This window comes from Gouania willdenowi, chromosome 7, assembly GCF_900634775.1.
Source record: "Gouania willdenowi chromosome 7, fGouWil2.1, whole genome shotgun sequence".
NCBI classification, from domain to species: Eukaryota; Metazoa; Chordata; class Actinopteri; order Blenniiformes; family Gobiesocidae; genus Gouania; species Gouania willdenowi.
The window spans coordinates 15,340,709-15,361,137 of record NC_041050.1 but is presented as its reverse complement, the minus strand read 5'-3'; the positions used below and the strand labels follow the sequence as shown (position 1 = coordinate 15,361,137).

The window sequence follows — 20,429 nt, the reverse complement described above, 5'->3', positions numbered from 1 at the left end:
AATTTTTCTTTACATGATGTGACACACATGGCAGAATTGATAACTGCCAGCTGCCCAATTCTCAACGCAGCAAAGAAAAAGAAAATCTCACCACAATATTTTTAACACCTCTTTTCACAGCAGGTATGCCTGAGAGCTGTTGAAATCTCCAAAATGCAACTAAGCAACTGTTTTTGATGTGTCAGTCCAACTCAACTTCATTTATATAGCACAAATTACAACAAAATCGACTCAGTGCGCTTAACAAAATATAAAGTCCATAAAAGGAAAAAGAACCAACAAGATTTAGCGACAGTGGGAAGAAAAAACTCCCTTTTTTATCGGAAGAAATCTCCAGCGGAACCAGGTTCAGAGGTCGCAGCCATCCGCTTCGACTGGTTGTGTTAGTGAACAGATGGGCTAACAAAATAGGATAGAAGGATAGTTCATCCGGGTGTCCCAGACTAGTTGAGCTGCAAACCATAGACCTTTTTCAGCCAACCGGAAGTAGCGCCTCCTGGTGCCGAGTAACTTCCTGTTATTGCGGATCTAAGGAAAAATGACTCGTTTTTTTAACAGCGTTGCTCAACTTACCAGCTTTTTTGTTTGCTGATGCGGACAGCTATCAAAATAAGAAAAAAGTAGCTTCGTAAACTAACCGCTATCTACAACATATAAAGTATAAAATTGTAATAAAGAAACCTAATTTAGTTGGCTAAAATATTTGGAATGTTTAAAGAGGAGCATTTTTAGACTTTTAAATTATATTTTAACATTTTGATATGTGTTGGTCTTATTTACCTGTGGGTGGATGTGCCGTAGTAGCTTCAGCATGGCTAGCTTGCTGTGAGAGGACAAGTTGCCATTTATGAGCCCTCTCGAAGGCAGACTCCCTCTACGGTGGTGCGATATAATTATTCCAGGGAAAGAGATGGAACAGCTCCACTTTTAAGGTGTCTGATGGTGACTGGATCCGCTGACAAAGTCCTTCTGAGTGAAGTGCCGGTGTAGTGTAGAATGCAGATTCCGGACTCTCATCCCTCCTAACTGCTTAGATCCACTGCCTCCTCTGGTCTGGGTCCGTTGGAAAAGCGTGGTAAGACAGGTACGGCTGTTTTCTTGCCCCACAAGAGCAACCAGGAACAGAACAAGAGCAACCACGCCAAGACTGAGCATTTTTGTCAATGTCTAACGCTAAAGCTATAAACACAGGAAGTTGTTGCACACCACTTCCGGATTAAAATGCTGAAGTGTTTTAAAAGGTCTATTGATCAGTCCATCCAGGTGTCCCAGACTAGTTGAGCTGTGAATCATCGGTCAGGAACCATCAATCGGGGACCGCTTCCAGACCAGCATCAAGACACCTGAAACAGAAAAGAGAGCCCTCGGAGGGTGAGGAGAAGGCACAGACTGCAGGACAAACATGATACACTGATACGCTCGTTCATAGTGGTTAGGTTAATGTTAATATTAAACGTCATGCGGCCACCCGCCATGGTCTGAAAGGCTACTGATACAGACAGATTTTGTCTTGTAGTGGGCGCACGTAGTGATCTCAGCAATCATTAAAGAGGGTATGCTTGTCCGCTTTAATAACTATACGGTGTACGCTTTATTAAATAAGTAGGTTTTGAATGTAATGGTCTGAGGTGTTGACCATTGCGTGTAATGGTCTGTGATTGTGACCAAAACAATGAGACCATGTCCGTTTTAGGTTATTGCTGTAATACGTTATACGCTTTAGCAAATAAGTAGGTTTTGAGTTTATTTTTTTTTAAGTGGAGAGAGTAGCAGCCTCCCGTACTAAGACTGGGAGCTGGTTCCAAAGGCGAGGAGTTTGGTACCTGAATAGCACATCATTTCAGTTGAAAGAAAACTGTTCAGCATTAAAGTAATTATAATGTATACAATGTTATAATGACTATATATAAAGGCAAAGATAATGTTTGGTTTGAGTAAAGGCTTGTTTTGGGATGTTGGAGTGCAATTTTAATGTTTTCTGTGAAATAGCTCTTTAAATTTTTTTTATATAAAATTACTCCTGGGAATTAAATAATTCCAAACTACATTACTTCAATTGGAGGATATATGGGTTTCTACTCGTGTCATAAAACCACATTAGCTGAGAATCATCATTCGGCTTCTGAAAAAAAAACAGTATCAGATTTTTTTTTAAATAATCACAGGGAGAAATTTACTTATGTTATAATGGCTCGCAAAGACAATACAACAAGATACATATGATTAAATTGTAAACAGAGTTGATAACAATAACTGTACATGTATAAATATCCATGAAACTATAAGTACATGTTTACTCTACTGTCTACAATGTACAATCAAAAAGCTGTTAGTGTTATTGCATTTGTAACAAAAGCACTCAGTGCGCTAACCTCTGCCAAGTGCCAAATATCCTCTTTGCCAGATGTTGGCAGTTATCTGCATGAGTGCTCCTGAATCCCTTAATAATGATACAGTAGATCAAAATGAATGGGCTTCCCCATTTTTCCAAAAAATCACGATGAAATGCTCAATCCCAATCCGATGCAGATAAAACGTGGTGGAGTATTTGAGCAACCAACCCGACATAGAGATCTGTCAATTCTATGATTTTTTGAGCTTTCTGAAATGATGAGAGATAGGGATTTTTTGATTTTTCAAACTAATCGAGAATCAGTATTTTTGTATCCATATCCCCTGAACAATTTAATGGACTCTTCCATGGCAAAAGGTATGTCTTTAGCTAAAATATTGTCAAAATTTCAAAAAGACTTTTGGAAAATTTCTGCTAACAGACAATTAAAGGCAATTAAAAATAAACAAACCCCAGTGAAAATATGACCTCCTTGATGGAGGTTTTTAGCATTGGGTGTATGTTGATTGCACAGTGTGTGGAGTTAAGGGAGGAGTTGTAAAGTTTGATGGCCACAGGCAGGAATTATTGGATGGAAACGGGGCTTGTCGGCCTCTTGGTTCTCCTTAGGTCCATAAAAACACTCTCGTTTAAAAGATTTAATAAACTTTGCAAATTGCATTTAACGTTTTTAATGTAAGAGCTTATAAATGTTTTCCTTGCTTTCTGAAAGTGTATCTCTCCTCTTTTCCCTTTCACTAACCCTTAGTCATTCTCTCTATCCGTGTCGTTCTCTAAACCACTCAGAGTGAGTGGGTGTTGATGGCACGTGTGCAGTCCCTCTGCGTAAAGCATTGCAGCGTTAAAGATCAGGTTGTTAACACCATGACCAGGGACTGCATTAGTGGCACTGGGCTCTCCTTCACTGTAACACTAGAAAAGCATAATCGACTTACTCATCATATCCACCCACATTAGGGGGCACACGTACAAACACACACACAGAGAAATGCACACATGTATTACATCTGTGTAATGTTTTTGATTCTAATAAAAGGCTTTGAAGTCCTCGTGTTGAAAAAAATGAGTGTTTTTTTTCACCCAGTGTTAATTTTCTTAACTAAAAACTTTTGGCATGGATTTTGTCGACTACTTTCTTTAAAAGCAACAATAACTAGACTAATTAAAAAATAGGTAACAAAAAATATATCAAAATGCATTGATATTTGCCTCAACTAATGAAAACTAAACTGTAATATTTAGTTATGACCAGATCCAATCAGATCAAAGTTTATTTTATGAAAGATATTTCATCAAAGCTACTTGTTTGCGTGGAAGGCGGGACAAGTTGGTTAATGATTCAATTCAATTCAACGTTATTTGTATAGCGCAATTTACAACAGTCATCTCAAGTGCTAATAGAAAATAGAAAATTAATAATAAGAAGGAAAAAAACCCAACAAGATCCACATTATCAAGCATTTAGCGACAGTGGGAAGAAACAACTCCCTTTTAACAGGAAGAAATCTCTAGCAGAACCAGGTTCAGAGGTGGCAGCCATCTTCTTCGACTGGTTGGGGTTAGTGGACAGGAGGAGGAACAGAACAGGATGGAGAGATAGAACATCAGAGTGTCCCAGACTTGTTGAGCCGTGAACTGCCAGCTCTCGCTTCAAGACACCTGAAACAGAAAAGAGAGAGAAGGACAAGGAGAAGGCACAGACTGCAGAAAAACATGATACAAGAATACAGTGGAATGAGAATGAATATCCATGTGGGGACACATCAGTGTAAATGGTTTGAGCAACATGATGGGTATACAATGATGTTCAGCAGTGGGGGTTGGCTACAATCTAGCACAACTTTGTCTGACTGGACTTCATCCATTGCAGCCCATTAGAGCTATGTGTAGATGTTGGATTGTGTTTGAATATAATGTTGGAGTTCTACGATACAAGTTTAGTTTTTAGTTCCTATTTTTAGGTTTAGGACTTTGTTCCTAGTGGTTAGGTTAACGCTATTATACGATGTACGCTTTAGCAAATAAGTAGGTTTTGCGTTTAGCCTTACAGGTGGAGAGAGTAGCAGACTGGGAGTTGGTTCCAAAGGCGAGGAGCATGGTAGCGAAACGCTCTGCCTCCTGTTCTACTTCAAGACACGCTAGGAACTTCCAGAAGACCAGCAAACTGAGAACGGAGTGTTCTGCCCGGACGATAGGGCACTAACAGGTCTTTAAAATACACAGGAGCTTGATCACGTAGAGCTTTGTATGCTAACAGGAGGATTTTAAAGTCTATTCTAGATTTTACAGGAAGCCAATGAAGGGAAGCTAATACTGGAGAAATATGCTCTCTCCTGTTTGTACCTGTTAGTATTCTGGCTGCAGAATTCTGAATTAACTGGAGACTTTTTAGTGAGTTACTGGGACATCCTGACAGTAGAAAGTTACAATAATCTAACCTAGATGTAACAAATGCATGGATTAATTTTTCAGCATCACTCTGGGCCAAGCTATTCCTGATTTTAGAGATATTACGGAGGTGGAAGTAGGCTGTCCCTGAGATCTGCTTAATATGATTGTTAAAGGATCAGTCAGTATCAAAGATAACACCTACATTTTTTACTGTGGTGCTGGGTGACAGAGTAATGCTATCCACAGACAATATTTGCTCTGATAATTTCTCTCTGAGGTGTCTTGGAGAAAGTTATGGCTCATCCAGGATGTGATATCTTTAAGACAAGCCTGGAGTTTTAATAACTGATGAGTTTCATCTGATTTCATTGACAAATAGAGCTGTGTATCAGTTGCATAACAATGGAAATTTATGTTATGTTCTCTGATAATGTTACCTAGTGGATAATGTAAAGAGTATTGGTCCTAAAACTGAACCTTGTGGAACTCCATAATTAACTCTGGCGTGTGCTGAGAAGAGATTAATAATCCCAAAAACATTTTCCAGTTTCTGCAGCACCATATGATGATCCATTGTATCAAAGGCTACACTGAGATCTAAGAGCACCAGAACTGAGACCAACTCTCTGTCTGAGGCTGAAAGGAGATATTTGGTTACTTTTACTATGGCAGTCTCTGTGCTGTGATGGGCTCTAAAGCCAGACTGAAAGCTCTTGTATACATTGTTCCTGGGTAGATGATCACATAGTTGCAATGATTTTTTCAAGAATTTTGGAAACAAAAGGGAGATTGGTTATTGGCCTGTAATTGGACAAATCACTTGGATCAAGTTTAGGTCTTTTTAAGGAGAGGTTTGATTAGATCCAAAAGACAGGTTGTTCGTTTAGAAGCACTAACTATTGAGGTATAATGCTGTTGAAATTAACTCTGTTTACCTAATACAGCACATGAATGGAAACCCATATAAGAAATGATCAATGTTACATAGTGTTCATCATTATGTAACATTGATCATTTCCTATATGTGTTTCCATTGTAGGAAGAAGGACAGTCGGCCCCTAAGCAGCTTGATAAAAGTAAAAAGCAATCATAAAAAGCTGGAAAATGACTTGAATGTAGACATTGACGCTTGTAAAGCTCACAACACGGTTTTCAACATGTTTAGCGAGCAGATGGGGTCTGTGGTTTTACACTTTTAGAGCTACACAAAGCTATAAACGTGTGGCAACAGAACATAAAGGTCTATGTCTCACAAGGGATGTAAGAGATAATCTGTTTTGTTTCTTTTTCTTCTTTTTTTTTGCTGTCTGAAAAAAAACCTTGTATTGACACAATCTACCAATAATAATAAAATACGACTGCAATGAGAAGTGATGATTGTTTTTATGTAGCAATAAAACTAACATGTCGCTCTTTACTACAAATACGCTTTTGGAAATGTTCTGAGCTCTGTTTGCTGCACAAAGATACAGAATGTAACTTAATAAAGATAAACCAATGGAATTTTAAGTTCATTATAGATTGTGGTAAAAACGCCTGGAATTCATCTTCTTTGTGTGTTTTTTCTCAGTGCTCAGTTAGTCATCTTAAATAATCAGAGTCCCAGGACCAGTGACGTGCCGTGACCACTGGGGCTGGGTAGGCACATTGCAAATCGAGACCACCAATGACAATTTCATATGTTAAGTGTTAATTCAATTCAAATCAATTTTATTTGTATAAAGCAATTTCCAACAAAGTCATCTCAATGCACATATCAAAATCTAAAATTCATAATTAGAAAGAAAAAACCCAACAAGATCCACATGAGCAAGCATTTAGTCATCTAACAAAATAAACATCATAAACACCATTAAAGAAACAATTATTTAATATAGCCTCCTTACTCTCCCAACAAGATATATCTCATGACACGGCAGCACATCCGTTGTTTGTGTTGGAAACACAGAGAAAATGACAACTTAGAACAGCCTCAGTGAGGAGCATCCACAAAGTCAATCCTTCCTTTTGTACCATTCACTGTGAAAAGTATGAAACATTTTCTGACCTTACCTTTGCTGAAGGTCTGGTAACTCAGGTGCTGGTCTCCCATCTTTTAAAAGCTGTCGTGTTTTCCTCAAAAAAAAGTTTCTCTATCATCTCTGGCACTGTCATCCTGACTGTAGTGTTATCCCGCCCACTAGCTAGAGAACGTAGCAGCAGCAGTCATGTGGCATCTATTCACTAATGTACCGTGAACTTACGTATAGCATTTAACATAGCGCGGTTACGTGCAAAGGCAGCTGTCTACACTGCCTTTGCACGTAAATGGTTGTCATCTTGGGTACCTGACTGCGCAGGGGCAAACACATAAAAACACGCAATGGGAACTGAGGCAGAAGAGCAACGTGCCTTTGGGAGGGGGCGTGGCCTCCCTCTGCCTTACAGCAGAGTGAAAAAAAAAAAAGACTGTGCAGCTGTTCCAGGAAATAGCGCTGTTTAGTAATTTGGGCTATGAAACACACAAAGTGCGGACACTTTCAAACTTATAGGTACTGTACGCTATTGGAAATGACAAAAATAAATAATTTATAATTATATTATAATTAAAACAAATCAAAATATCAATTCACCCTTGGGTAAGCACTGCCTACCTTGCCTACCCTGACGGCACGTCACTGCCCAGGACTATTCTGGTCTAAAAGAAGCCTTTGTGTCTGTTAGTAGAGCTATTGACTGTGTGTTATGTTTTGTTAAATTGGTATTTTTAAAATAGTTTTAACAGCTTTCAGTAAATTTTAATATCCTTCTAAAAAAATACTTTTTTCCCCCGATAGGTGTGGGATGTTTTAGAGAAAACATCTGCAAAGAAAGATGGACTTTAATGCTATGTGTTAGATAGTCTTTACTTTTTAACTATGGCCTTAAAGAACTTCTAATGAAGGAAGAAAGCATGTTGTTTTCTGGATTCCATCTCCATTTAAGTATTTCCTTTTACACTACAATGAAGATTTGTTTGTAAAATTTGGCCTTTCAGATATTTATTAGTAACTATTAACAAATTATGGTGGAATGTATTTGTTAAATGCCCTGTTTATGAATATAATTACAGTATATGTAAAATTCAACATTTTATCATAGATTTTATTTTCTTGAAACATATATTTTCAGACCAACAAGGTGGCACTGTTAAAAAAAAAAAAAAAACTGACAGAGGAGAAAATAAATGAAAGAATGCTGTCTGATTGTTGTCACAATGTTCACAGACCGAGCTGAAGTTCCTAAATCTCACAAATAATTATGCAAACAGAGCTCATAATGTTGAATTCAACGTTATGAGAAAAATGAAAGTGATGTCGAGCTTGATAAAGAACTCATATAGATGTGAACAATATATGAACAAGCTGAGCCCAACAGAGAAAGAGACTATAATAATAATGAGGAGGAGAGAGAGGGAAATAAAAGTACAAACAAGACGGTGGCAGAAAGGGAACAGAGTGGGGCTGTAATGGGGACGTCTCTACTGCAGGTGCAACTCCGGCTCGCAAGAAGCACTTGTCAGTTTCAGTTCAAGTGTTTGCTTCATTAAACTAATGATTTCCCTGCGTCTATCAATAGGGCAAAAAGCCGACACAGGGGAGGTACAAACTGCTGACCCCATAGGCTGGATTTACAAACACTCTTTGAAGTAGGATTTGTGCTTGTCTAATCTCTCCATAGAGTTCTGTCGGGGTATTTGTCTAGTGTAGTCGGTCAACTGAGTTTGAGACTCGTTCTTGTGTGCACAAATTTACCATTTGGCTTCAAAGGCTTTTAACGGCTATGAAAAGTCGGTTCTATATCATTTTTCCTCTTCTTTAGCTCATGTACACCCCCCCAGTGACTTATTGGAAAGTGGTTTGAACTGGGGGGGTTTGTTTAGTTTTTTTTAAAAGGAAAACTGTCAGAAAATGTCTATTTTATTTTAATAACAATGATTCTTTACCATTTATTGATCATACAATGTTCTACGTGACCATGAACTACTGTATGTACCAAAACATGTCACTCCTACTTTAAGGAACAGAAAGAACTTAATAGGAAGGATATGTTTCATAGAGTGCATATTGTGCAAACCATTTGGCTGTTGTTCTTTATACAACCATAGATTTGATAGTTTGGTCATATCAGAGTACAAAATCAATACATCAATCGAAGACACTCATTTCCCCACTTTTTCTTGCTTTCAACAACATTAAATTAGTCTTTTTAGGCACTCCTCATGCAATTTGACCTCTTGAATTTGCATTATATTCCCCATTACCTCTGCAGGTCAATGTAACTGGATATGTACTTTGAGACACAAAGGATTCAATTTCTTTTTGCTTAAATGAAATGGAATCAATGATCAAAAGCGATGAAAGAACAGGAAACACATAAATATGATTATATGGTTATTCTATAAATACCAGAAGTACATATTTCTGCTGTTTTTCTTATTCTGTTTGGCTTTTTTTTGTATTTATGTGGATTGTACAGTACCACACACTCACTAACCTGAGGGAGGCATGGGGTTGTTGTTTCTGTGAAAATTATGTATAATTATAGCCCGGTCTGTGTTGGACCCCCATGCCTCCTCCTTCACTAGGAAATTTTGCATTGATAGAGGAACAAAGATCAGGTTGAGCTGTTGCCAAGCTACAAATGACATGCAATGATCCACATACATGTTAAAATGTTTGTATTTATTTGTTACTTAACTAAATAATTCCTTTAACAGCACCAACACTTACTGAAGTTCTCCTCAATATAAAGACTGATCATTTCAAGGATCAATAACCAGGATTATGACAACAAGAACTACTGTACTGAAGAGTCAAACTGGGGTCCAGGGACAACTAGCATTGCAACTAAACTAAATATTAACTGTATAATACATTTTAAAATCCCAAATTTTAATTGGCAATAACTCATAAATATTCCTCCTGTAAGCATACAAATCTTTCAAGAATATTAAGCACAGTGAACAATAACATATATTTATATCCACCCTCAAAAGAACCCAAAACTTAAATCGTGTATATTTTCTTTGAGCATCGTTATTATTATTTTTTTTCTCTTGTGTTTTTGGTCCGTTAGTGTTTAGCAATGTATTCACCGAGATGAAAATATGAACCATTTCCAAATAGCACTTGATTTCCACTACTCCTCTGCGACCTTTCGAATTAATGTCACGTTTATTTATCAGAAAAGTGTTTTGTGCATTTGTGAGGAAGCACAAATGAGGAAGATTTATCAATGCATTACTGTGGGTTGATAAAGGAATTGAAGACAAGTGCAGTGGATAATTAGGTTCCCCTCTCACCTTAAAAGAGTAGCTTTCTCCCTGATAAGAGGCTAATAAGTCTAATCAGGCATGGTTAATTGTATTGATAGGCATTGCATTTGCCAGGCTAATTGATGACTCTATCTGGGTTTTTCACCGTGCTGAAGCTTCTCTGGAGAGCCTGGCAACATTTGAACCCAAGTGGAGGTTATTGGTGCCATATCATTAAAACTATGGTGGTGGGTTAAGTGCCTCATGCATATTATTAGAAGAGAGTTCACTGAGGTGACTAATATTCTGAATAATTACAATTTAGACCGAAGTGGATATCAGGTAGGTAACTAGAATTGCTTGAAGAGAGGTTTTATTCTAAGAACTCTTTGAGATAGTGGTGAATGAGATGCTGATCATAGCTTATCTTGAAGCAATTCCAGCTGCCTTATGGTAGCATTTGACTATAATGGATCTAATTGCTTGTACTATATATAAATTAATTTAGGGATTAAAAGCCACATTTTTAGCTCTAGGTATTCACTCTTCTCTCCGAGCTAAAGTGTTTTTCTTACATTCAGTAATTTCCTTACTGTTCCCTCTGAATAATAACAGGTAGTGAGGCTTTTCCAATAAACTGTGGATTACAGGTACAAAAGTTATTAGAGGTAAATAAAAAATAAAAAATTACCACTGCTCACACGCACAAGGACATTCACTTATCAGTAGTGGCTGCTGGCCAATAGAGGGCGCTAGGGCGCCGCTCCACCACTCAGCACGTTAGTTTGAGTTATGCTGCTTTCACACTGGATGCGTCATGAAATGTCCGTACGTCCAGATTACATACAAAGTCAATGGAAAGATGCGTCCCAGATGCAAAATCTTTCCCGTGCGGTGGTGCGGTCCTATCTGCACGTCAAGAGCGTTGGTCGTGCGAGCGCACTCCTGATTTTATGCACATCCGTACATTCGCAAGAGTTGAAAATATTGAACTCCTGCGGCTGTTTTGCATGACGAAATTCAATCAAAATCTTTGTTGACGATGATGACAGGCCGTCAACACGGACACCATTTTGTTCAACTATTCAACCATGGAGTAGAAGCTGTGTGTGACCACCTGGAGCTGTATGACAGCTTTTATTACCGGGACTGGACTAGGAAGGATTTGGCGTGGAGGAGAATCAGCGAGGAGGTGGTAGTAGCAGGTAAAAGTTCTCTCTGTAGTTTTCATCTTTGGAAGTCGGCGCTGAGCTAGGATTGCATTAGCCGCTAATTACACCGGCTGTTTATGGTTATGGGAGGAGAAAAAGGAGCACGGCTCCTCACTTCAGCAGGCAGTGAAACTCACAGAGTTGAATGTGTTGTTGGTGGGCGGTGCTTTGCTTCAAATGCACATATGAAACGAATGGGGACATTTTTTGATCCTGCGACACATGCGTAAAGTTTCGTGCGGAAGATGTGTCCGATGCCGCAGAAGACGCATTCGGTGTGAACACAGCATCAGAAATGAAAAAATAATAAAAAATTAATAATTAATTACAAATACTACAAAAAAGTTATATCTTTATTTAGATAATCAGAATAAATAAATTATATAGATAATGATATGTAAAGTTGTTTCGTTCATCTGTGTCTGATTGGTGACGTGTTTCCTACTTGGGGTGCAAAAATCTTTACCGTCCACTCTCGTTCAAAGTTGTACATGCGCAGTAACTCCTCTTCAATACGAGTCAATGGAGTGACTCTGGGCGCAGCTCACATGCGCCCAGAGTCACTCTGCGGCTGTGCAGAGTTGAATGCAGCCGGATCGTTTACACAACACCCCCCTCCCGCCATGGGAGGGGCTGACGTCACAGTGGTCCATCATAAAGTGGCTTTGACAGGTGAAGCCGTGGGGCATTAGAAGGAGAAGCGAAATGAAGAAACAGAAATTAAATAATTCTGCTTTCCCTGCATACTCAGCATCTATAAAGACCGGTCAGACCCATTTAAAGCACTTTTTAGAGAAGGCAAATAAACATGAACAAACTAGGAACAAACTAAATTTGATGTCCATATTTTGTAAACTAGGTCTTAATTTATATTTTGCCAGGTCTAAAATTATGTATTTACCACTTCCTTTGTCACCCCTGTTTGTATTCAATATATTGTTAAACTAAAACTAAAAAATTAGGTAAAATCTGAAAAACTAAATAAAAAAACAAAACAAATTAAATGTCAAAAAGTATAATAACCCTGACACACACTCACTCACTCTATTGTATATACAAGAGATTCTCAAATTAATAGAAATAAATTTAGGCACTAAATACTTTTTCTTTTCACTTATTTACAAAATTAGATTACTTCAAATGTGTGTTATCACTCATTCAATCCATCATTATGATCTATAGTTGTTTTTTATTTATTTTATTCTGAGCAAAATGTTGTAGTTGGACATAACGGGGTACTTGAGAGAAAGGGGTACTTGAGCCAAAAAATGTTGATAACCACTGGTGTATACTACATTTTGTTCTTGCTTGTTTATGGGTTCTGTGGAAATAAATGTGCTTAGTTTGAAAGCTGTTCTGTGACTGCAATTTTCCTTATTTGTTTAAAGCTACACAAACCTTGTTTTTGGTGTTTATCTTTTTTGCTTACCAGTAGTCACAAAGTTTATATTATGTATTTTAGGGCTATTGAATTGTACTGACTTGAGATTTATTTGTTCATCTCAGCAGTTTACAATATTTTTTTTTAACCACATTTTTTAATATAGTGCCGTACAAAATAAATCACATTAAGTAATACCATTATTCTCTTTTAGATACATCTGTGAATGTATTTCTGTCAGATGTAACAAAAAGTCAGATTCTTCAGTGGGAATTTTTTTTTTATGAATTACATTTGAAAATCCATAGACATATTAGAAAATGTATTTTAAACCTGAAATTTACCAAAGATATATTTTAGGTAAACAAGCAAGAAGCCTTGAATTCTTCATTTTCACAAAATTAATTTTCTCCCTTACTGTGTCTAGTGTTTTCCTTATGCAGACACAGTCGAGTTAGATGTTTCAGACTTCAGAGCCTCTGGGCCGGATGGCGTTATGTGCTCTATATTTATCTACCTCTATGATTTATTAATAGTCTCCCTCAGTATGCGCAGTACTAAAAATGCACCGGCAGAGCCTCGTATAAAGCCCTGAGCTGAGAAAGTCTGGAGGGCTTGAGGGAGATTTGTCAACTCAGCACTGTAACAACATGCACATCAGGCATGATACAAGGATTCAGGTTGCATCTGTGCGCAAACCCCCTTAATGACTCAGCACTAAGGTGACCCTGATCCTGATCCTATACTTTACATCGATAACAAGACTCAGCATTTCAGATATATTGAAATGTAATGCTATTGAATGTGTAGTATCCTGCTTTTGGTCAGAATCTGTTTTGCATCACACTTCATCTAAGTCAAATGTGTCAAACTCAAGGCCCGGGGGCCAAATCCAGCCCTTTAAATCTCTCAGTTAAAAAAATAAAACAAGAAAGACATTAAAAAAATGACAGCAAATTATGCCTCATTGTGTAAATCACCAAGTAATTCAGTACCTTGAAATACACAATTTCAATGAAACAGCAATTTTTTTTTTCCAGAGCTTACATTTTTCTCATGATTATGTCACATGATGGCAGTCATTTTGAACTTCAAATTGTTGAAAGTACTCGTAATTTTTCAAAAACTCTACAATTTCCCTTAAATTATTCCCCCAAATGAAAAAAAAATTGGCCACAAAATCAAGGAAATGCTTTGATTTCGTTGGTGCCTTACATACTTTAAATACTATTATAGGTGGAAGTGCAAACTAGGGTGCATGAATGATAAAATTGCCTGCGGCCCACTTGAGAAGAAACTGGTCTGTATTTGGCCCCTGAATGAAAATGAGTTTGACACCACTGATCTAAGTGCACAGTTTCTTATCTATGTACTGTTTTTTTTTTTTTTTTGTCGTTTTCTTTCCCTCCCCTTTTCAGTATGAGTACTTCAATGCAGTCTTGATCAACGAGGTGGATGAGGAGGGGAACAGTGTCGAACTGGGTGGAGAATTTATTCTGCAACCCAACGATCATTTTAACAACTTGTCAGTGAACCTCAGCCTCAGCGTGGTCCAAGTTCCTACCAATATGTACAACAAAGGTACGCTCACTTTGTGTGTTGTGGTAGGTTGACCCTTCACCATACATGTTTGAAATGAATCAGTGCAGATCTGTGCTGGCCATATATACAGTACATCATCAACTGTTCATCCTTGCTGAACAGAGGCGTAATTTAGCAGTTAAATAATTAGACCTCTGCTAATTTAACATCCTCTCAGTCAAAGCAGGAAAATCGTGGCCGTGTAGCCCACTGTGCGCACTGGGCACAGCTAATGTCTTGTCGGCTTAACGTAGCTTCCACAGGCAAAGGAATTACACTGATGGAAAGGGGAAAAGGGAGAATGTAAATTATAATGAAAGTAGGTTAATTCAGAGTGATGGAAGGTCTGAGCGAAAGATTAATTATGGGAAGGTGAATAAAAGTGAACATACAAGTGAGAGTGACAGAGGGAGATTTAATAGAAAATAAATTAAATTAGATGAAATGAAATGAATAAAAGTGCATTGGAAGTGAGGTTGGCAACCAGGGAGTGGAAATGAAGAGCAATTTTATTCCAATTTACAGGGAAATAAGTAAAATCCAGCGAAGATCACTTTTTCCACCATAACAGCTTTAGACATCGCGTTTATGTCCACAGCGATAATGCAGACGCATTAGCCAAGCTAAAGCTCCCTAGGATGATTCTTTTGAACTGGAGGAACACAAACAACGTCTGGGAATGAAATCTACGGGGAAGAAGGACGACACGAACAACGATGGAGAGGAAGAATTAAAAAAAAAAAGAAGACAACACTGACAGATGAGAATAAATCCTACACAAAAAAGGACAAACAAAAAAGAAGGAAAAAAAAAAAAAAAATTAAATTGTGTTCAGAACCAAAGAATGTTTGACCAGAGAGACAAGCTCTGATGTAAATTTTCTGTGTTCAAAATAGGGGACGGGACTCGGATAAGCAACCTGCTTCTCTCGTCTCCTTTTTTGGCATGTACAAAAAAAAAAAAAGAGGAAAAGAAAACTGAATAAATAAATAAATAAATAAATTAGGATGATGACCGTTCCCACTGATGTAAACTTCCAAGTTTCCCAAGCTGCATTTCAAAAAACTGAAGCACACTGAGGCTAAATATTTTAGTTGATTCGCCACTTTTGAAAGTTCTGAAAGCATTTTATGTGAGAAAGTGACCAAGTAGAATATCAACATGTGGTCATTTGATCCATAAAACTCGCTGAAAACACATTTCTTGCCGACATTCTGGAGATTTTCAGAGACCCGCCATTGTGTTACTGGCAAAACTTACGGTTTTACTTCAAAACAAGAGCTCTATTTACAAAAAGGTTAAACACTAATGGAAGACAAGAAGAGATGCTTTTGTTTTGAAAAGGGGATGTTTGATTTTTTGCTTGAAGCCGGTCCCAGGACAATTTTACGTTCCGCTCGCAATGCAGCATGGGGCAGTTGAAGATCACTAGTGTGCCCACCGTACATACTTCAAAAATTTTCCGATATAGTATAAAGCCAGGTATTTTTCTCGTATTTTCACACTATCTAATGTGAAGATAGGCTGACACCCGCAAAATGGAGTCTGCGCAGAGTCCGCGAGGACTCCGCCATGCCAATTAAAATGCAAAGCTGAGATTTTACGACCATGTGGACTTCTCCGTGTAGTTGGTGTCACACAAAACACTCCCCAAGCAAGAAGGGATGTCTGGTGAGACATCTCACTCATATTGCTCATAGAACTGAGATATGCTTAAGAGTGAGAAGAGGTGTTTGAATAATATGTGTTGTCCGCCTCCTCCTCTTATAGGAGGTGGGAGTGTCTCTGGCGGACGGACACGTTTCACCAGCCAATCAGGATTGGCATATTGAGAAAAATACTTCTGAGGGCTGCAGATGGAGTGTGCATGCATCCCATAGTGAGACATCTCACAAAATATTATGAAATAGAACTATTACGTGGTGGTGCGCCCAAGTCCTCAGAGCTTGCTGTCCGCTCTGAGGAGAGCGGACAGTCCGCACAGAGTCCGTTGTGTACGGGGTTTGCCTGAGTATGTTTGAGCCTTTATGAGTGGTACGTAGGGTGTACGATTTCGAACACCCATTGATTTGAATCATGCAACATGGCAAAACATCAATTGACAATAATAGAATATAATTGATTTAGTGTGTGCCTGTTTTGTTCTTCTTATAACTCTGGGGCTGGTTTAAGAATTAACTATCGAAAGAAGGGGATAAAACCTATATTACAAAGACCAAGGTGAAGAAAATGTATCCCTGTTTAATTTAATCAGTTTTAATAAAAATGAAGAAAAAAAAAACAACTTTAATGACAATATTCATGTTCCTTTAAATGCAGTAAAACTCCAATTTGAGTTAAAATAGGTTGTAGCAGACCCTGATGAAATGTACTTGATATAAAAGGTACATTTTTATGTACCTTTTTCATAAAAATGTAAAAGATTCTTTCATCTTCACAGAAGATGAAGGAATGGATGATCTGTCTGTATCTGCCCAAATTAATTATTTTATCAAACAAGATAATTAGCCAACAAACATTACATAATTGCTGATAATTCAAAATGTAAATATTGTAGATTAATGAATAAATGTACAAAAAAAGTGAAAAGTAATCTACTAGCAGTTTGATGATTTCTATAGTGGCTCCATCGCATTGTATTCCTATTGTTGTTACTAGCTGAAGAGGTAGAGTCTGCCATTGATTCTTCCCCCTTATTTTTTCATGCTGCTGAGGAGTTGGTTGATGTAACCTCTACACTTCATACCTTGCATCTGTGTCAGCGGTGATGAATTTGAGTCCCAGTCCATTATAGCAGAAAGCTTCTGGAGATTAATCGAAAGAGAAGTGCACCACATTCTATATCCATCTTTGTACCTGAGTGCAACCAAAACACAGCTCGAGGCATCATTTTTTAAGAGGTTACATGACAGGAACATGAGCAGGAATGCAGCAAAGCCACAAACACACTAATACCAGGTCAATATCATATTAAAAAACAGTAATAGTACCGTGTCAGGCAGGAGTGTTCACAGCAATCATAGTCTGAGATTGTTGAATTTACTGAATCACATCTGTCTATAGTTACAGTATATGGAGGTTGTATTATATAGCATGGCACTAGTTATTTTATATACTGCTGGAAAGGCAGATGCTGCTTGCTTTTCAGAGAAACAAGTTTAAATTGCTCCACAATATGTCTGTATAACTAACACTATAATATTTTACGATGCACAATATTTTATTATAATAATATATAATAAATAGGGTTTTGCAATGTTTTGTTTCCACTTCTCTGGAATGTTCTGTACTAAGTGCTGTTTTTTTTTTTTTTTTTTTTTAAGAGACAAAAAAAAAATTGTTTTAGAAAGTTTACAAAAAAAGTGCATGGAAAAGCATGAATATAGCTTACTTAAATTTGAGTTTGTGCTTTGTGAACAATGCAATCATAATATTCTTTATTCATATTGCACATTATGTTAGCACTCGGTGATGGAAATAATACACATTTATTGTTTTTATTGATTCAGCCATACACCAAAATCTATTTAAATTAAAAAAAAAAAAAACATTGCTTCCTGTGTCAAATATTGTTATGCGATTCATTTGGATTCAAGATTAATTAATTACAAAGTCTCTAAATGATTTTTTTTTTTTTTTTTATCAGTCACACTACTAATAATAAAGTAATTTAGACAGATATTGCCTGTCTGCACTAACATTTGGACACAATATTCCCTTTTATACATAAACAAAGAATGGCTTTTCCATCATGTCATGTGTGCCCTTGTTTACTTGCATTCACCTTTAAAACAAATAAAAGAAACACAATAAAAAATGTGTATACACTAACCAATACGATTAAAGATTGATTAGATCCTTAGATTCGATGAGGCGTGCCAGGTGGCCTCCAGATATTTTAAATGGCATTAAACACACTAGTGTGAAATATGTGGAGTCATGGCAGCTCCTTTTGTTCAAGACTGAAGGAAGGAGTCAGTTGAGAGGAATTTAAATTACAGCTTTGGGGGAAGGAAGTCCATACTCGATTCCACATTATAATGAGTTGAGATTGTAGTAGACATTCAAACTGACTGTATTGTGTTAAATGTGGCCTGGATTACATCCAGCCTTCTCCTCACTCCATTCTACAGAGGTGGATGGGTGTTTACTATCATGAGAGGGCTTTAGTGAGCTCGCTTCCAGAGGAATAATTCAATCATGGCTTATTGGCGTGACTGTTGACAGCAGAACAATGTTGCCAGCAAAGGAGATGATGGGAAATCTGTTATATCGTAGGCCTTCCTCTCTTTGTCCATTAGCTACTTGTCATTCTATCTACCCCTTTGTCGTTTTCTGTCTGACTCTTGTCTGTCTGCCTGTTTTGTGTGATTTTTCAATCACTCTCCAAAGGTTAGCATGGACCGGCCTTGCTGTAAAACGGTGCCAGTCAATTGGCTCCTATTAATAATAAATAATAATGCATCAATTTTATATAGCACTTTATCATAGACACTCAAAGTCGCTTTACAGAATTAAGGGATTATTCTTTCATTCCACACTTAGTGGTGGTAAACTACTACTGTAGCCACAGCTTCCCTGGGGAAGACTGACAGAAGCGAGGCTGCCATAGTGCGGCCCCTCCGACCACCACCAACACTCACTCACTCACATATTCTACTTTACATTATGCTTCTAGACTAGAGCAAGGTTTGAGCAGCACAGATAGGCTCGCCTGTTTGGTTTGGGTTCAAACCAGCACATCCAGCTAAGTTTCAGACAGAATATATTCTCTCTCCATAGAGTGCTTTGCTCATGGAAAATAAACCCAATAAATATTTACATATGAGGGACATGCCTCGGGTTATCTAAGGGAATAGCTTGGGTTTCACATGCTCAGACTGTTAAATGTCAGCTAGAGAACGGCAACAACAGCTTGATTTCTTGCTCAAATGTCTGTCCTGCATAAAAACTGGGTGCTCGTTATAACCCTTAAATATCAGTATCTAAAGGTTTTAGGCCTCTTTATAAGGACGTATTTAATTTGTATTAACATTAATAAGGCAATAATATTAATAAAAAGGCTTTGTTACTATTAGAGGTGTCTCGATATCGATATCTGTCCGATATCAGCCTGAAAACGAATATCAAATAATTCCCTATTAATTTTTTTATATTTATTTTAATCAATTGTAGAATACTGTAGATATCATGTTGAAGGTTAAAATTCATGTAACCAATTGGTTAATAATAAATGGGTCAGTTTTTCTCATACCTACTGTTGAGGATTATTACCTCAGATTGCTGATTTTAGCCTAACTGACCACTGCAGGGCTCCGGTCAGAGAGCACACGGGACATCAGATGAGTGTTAACTGTTTACTGACGAGCTGTATGTGCATCTGGGTACAGAGTAGCAGTTTCTAGAATTATACAACAAGAAATAAAAGACTAAATTAGCATTGTGTACTACTGTAAATTCAAATGCTGTAAATAAACATAATAAGTAGAGATTACATTTACCAATATCAACCTCCTTATAAATACTGAAATCACATAGCATATACAATCTGGAAACATCCATCCATCCATCCATCCATCATCCATTTTCTTCCGCTTTTATCCGGGGCCGGGTCGCGGAGGCATCAGTCTCAGCAGAGATGCCCAGACCTCCCGATCCATGCACACCTCCTCCAGCTGTTCTGGGGGGACCCCGAGGCGACACCAGGCCAGCTCAGAGACATTTATTCCCTCCAGTGTGTCCTGGGCCTTCCACGAGGCCTCTTCCAAATAGGACATGCCTGAAACACCTCCCGAGGGAGGCGACCAGGAGGCATCCGAAACAGATGCCCGAGCCACCTCAGCTGGCTCCTTTCGACGTGAAGGAGCAGCGACTCCAAGTGACTGAGCTTCTCACCCCATCTCGAAGGGTGCGCCCAGCTACCCTGCGAAGGAAACTAATTTCGGCCGCCTGTATCCGCGATCTTGTCCTTTCGGTCATTACCCAAATTTCATGACCATAGGTGAGGGTAGGAACGTAGATCAATCGGTAAATTGAGAGCTTTGCCCACACCGACTCAGCTCCCTCTTCGCCACAACAGTCCGATACAGCGACCGCATCACTGCTGACGCCGCACCGATCCGTCTATCGATCGCACGCTCCATCCTACCCTCACTCGTGAACAAGACCCCGAGATACTTGAACTCCTCCACTTGAGGCAAGTACTCTCCACCCACCCAGAGAAGGGAAGCCACCTTT

At 38.1% G+C, this 20,429-nt stretch overlaps 1 protein-coding gene across 1 annotated transcript in view; it reads left to right on the top strand.

The window, feature by feature from the left end:
• The window catches only part of LOC114466715 (voltage-dependent calcium channel subunit alpha-2/delta-3-like), a 177,859-nt gene that overhangs the window by 63,969 nt on the left and 93,461 nt on the right, over positions 1–20,429 (top strand). Inside the window, exon 5 of the mRNA XM_028452390.1 lies at positions 14,030–14,192. Within this exon, the coding sequence (XP_028308191.1) occupies positions 14,030–14,192 (163 nt within the window). The remainder of the gene's footprint in view (positions 1–14,029; positions 14,193–20,429) is intronic.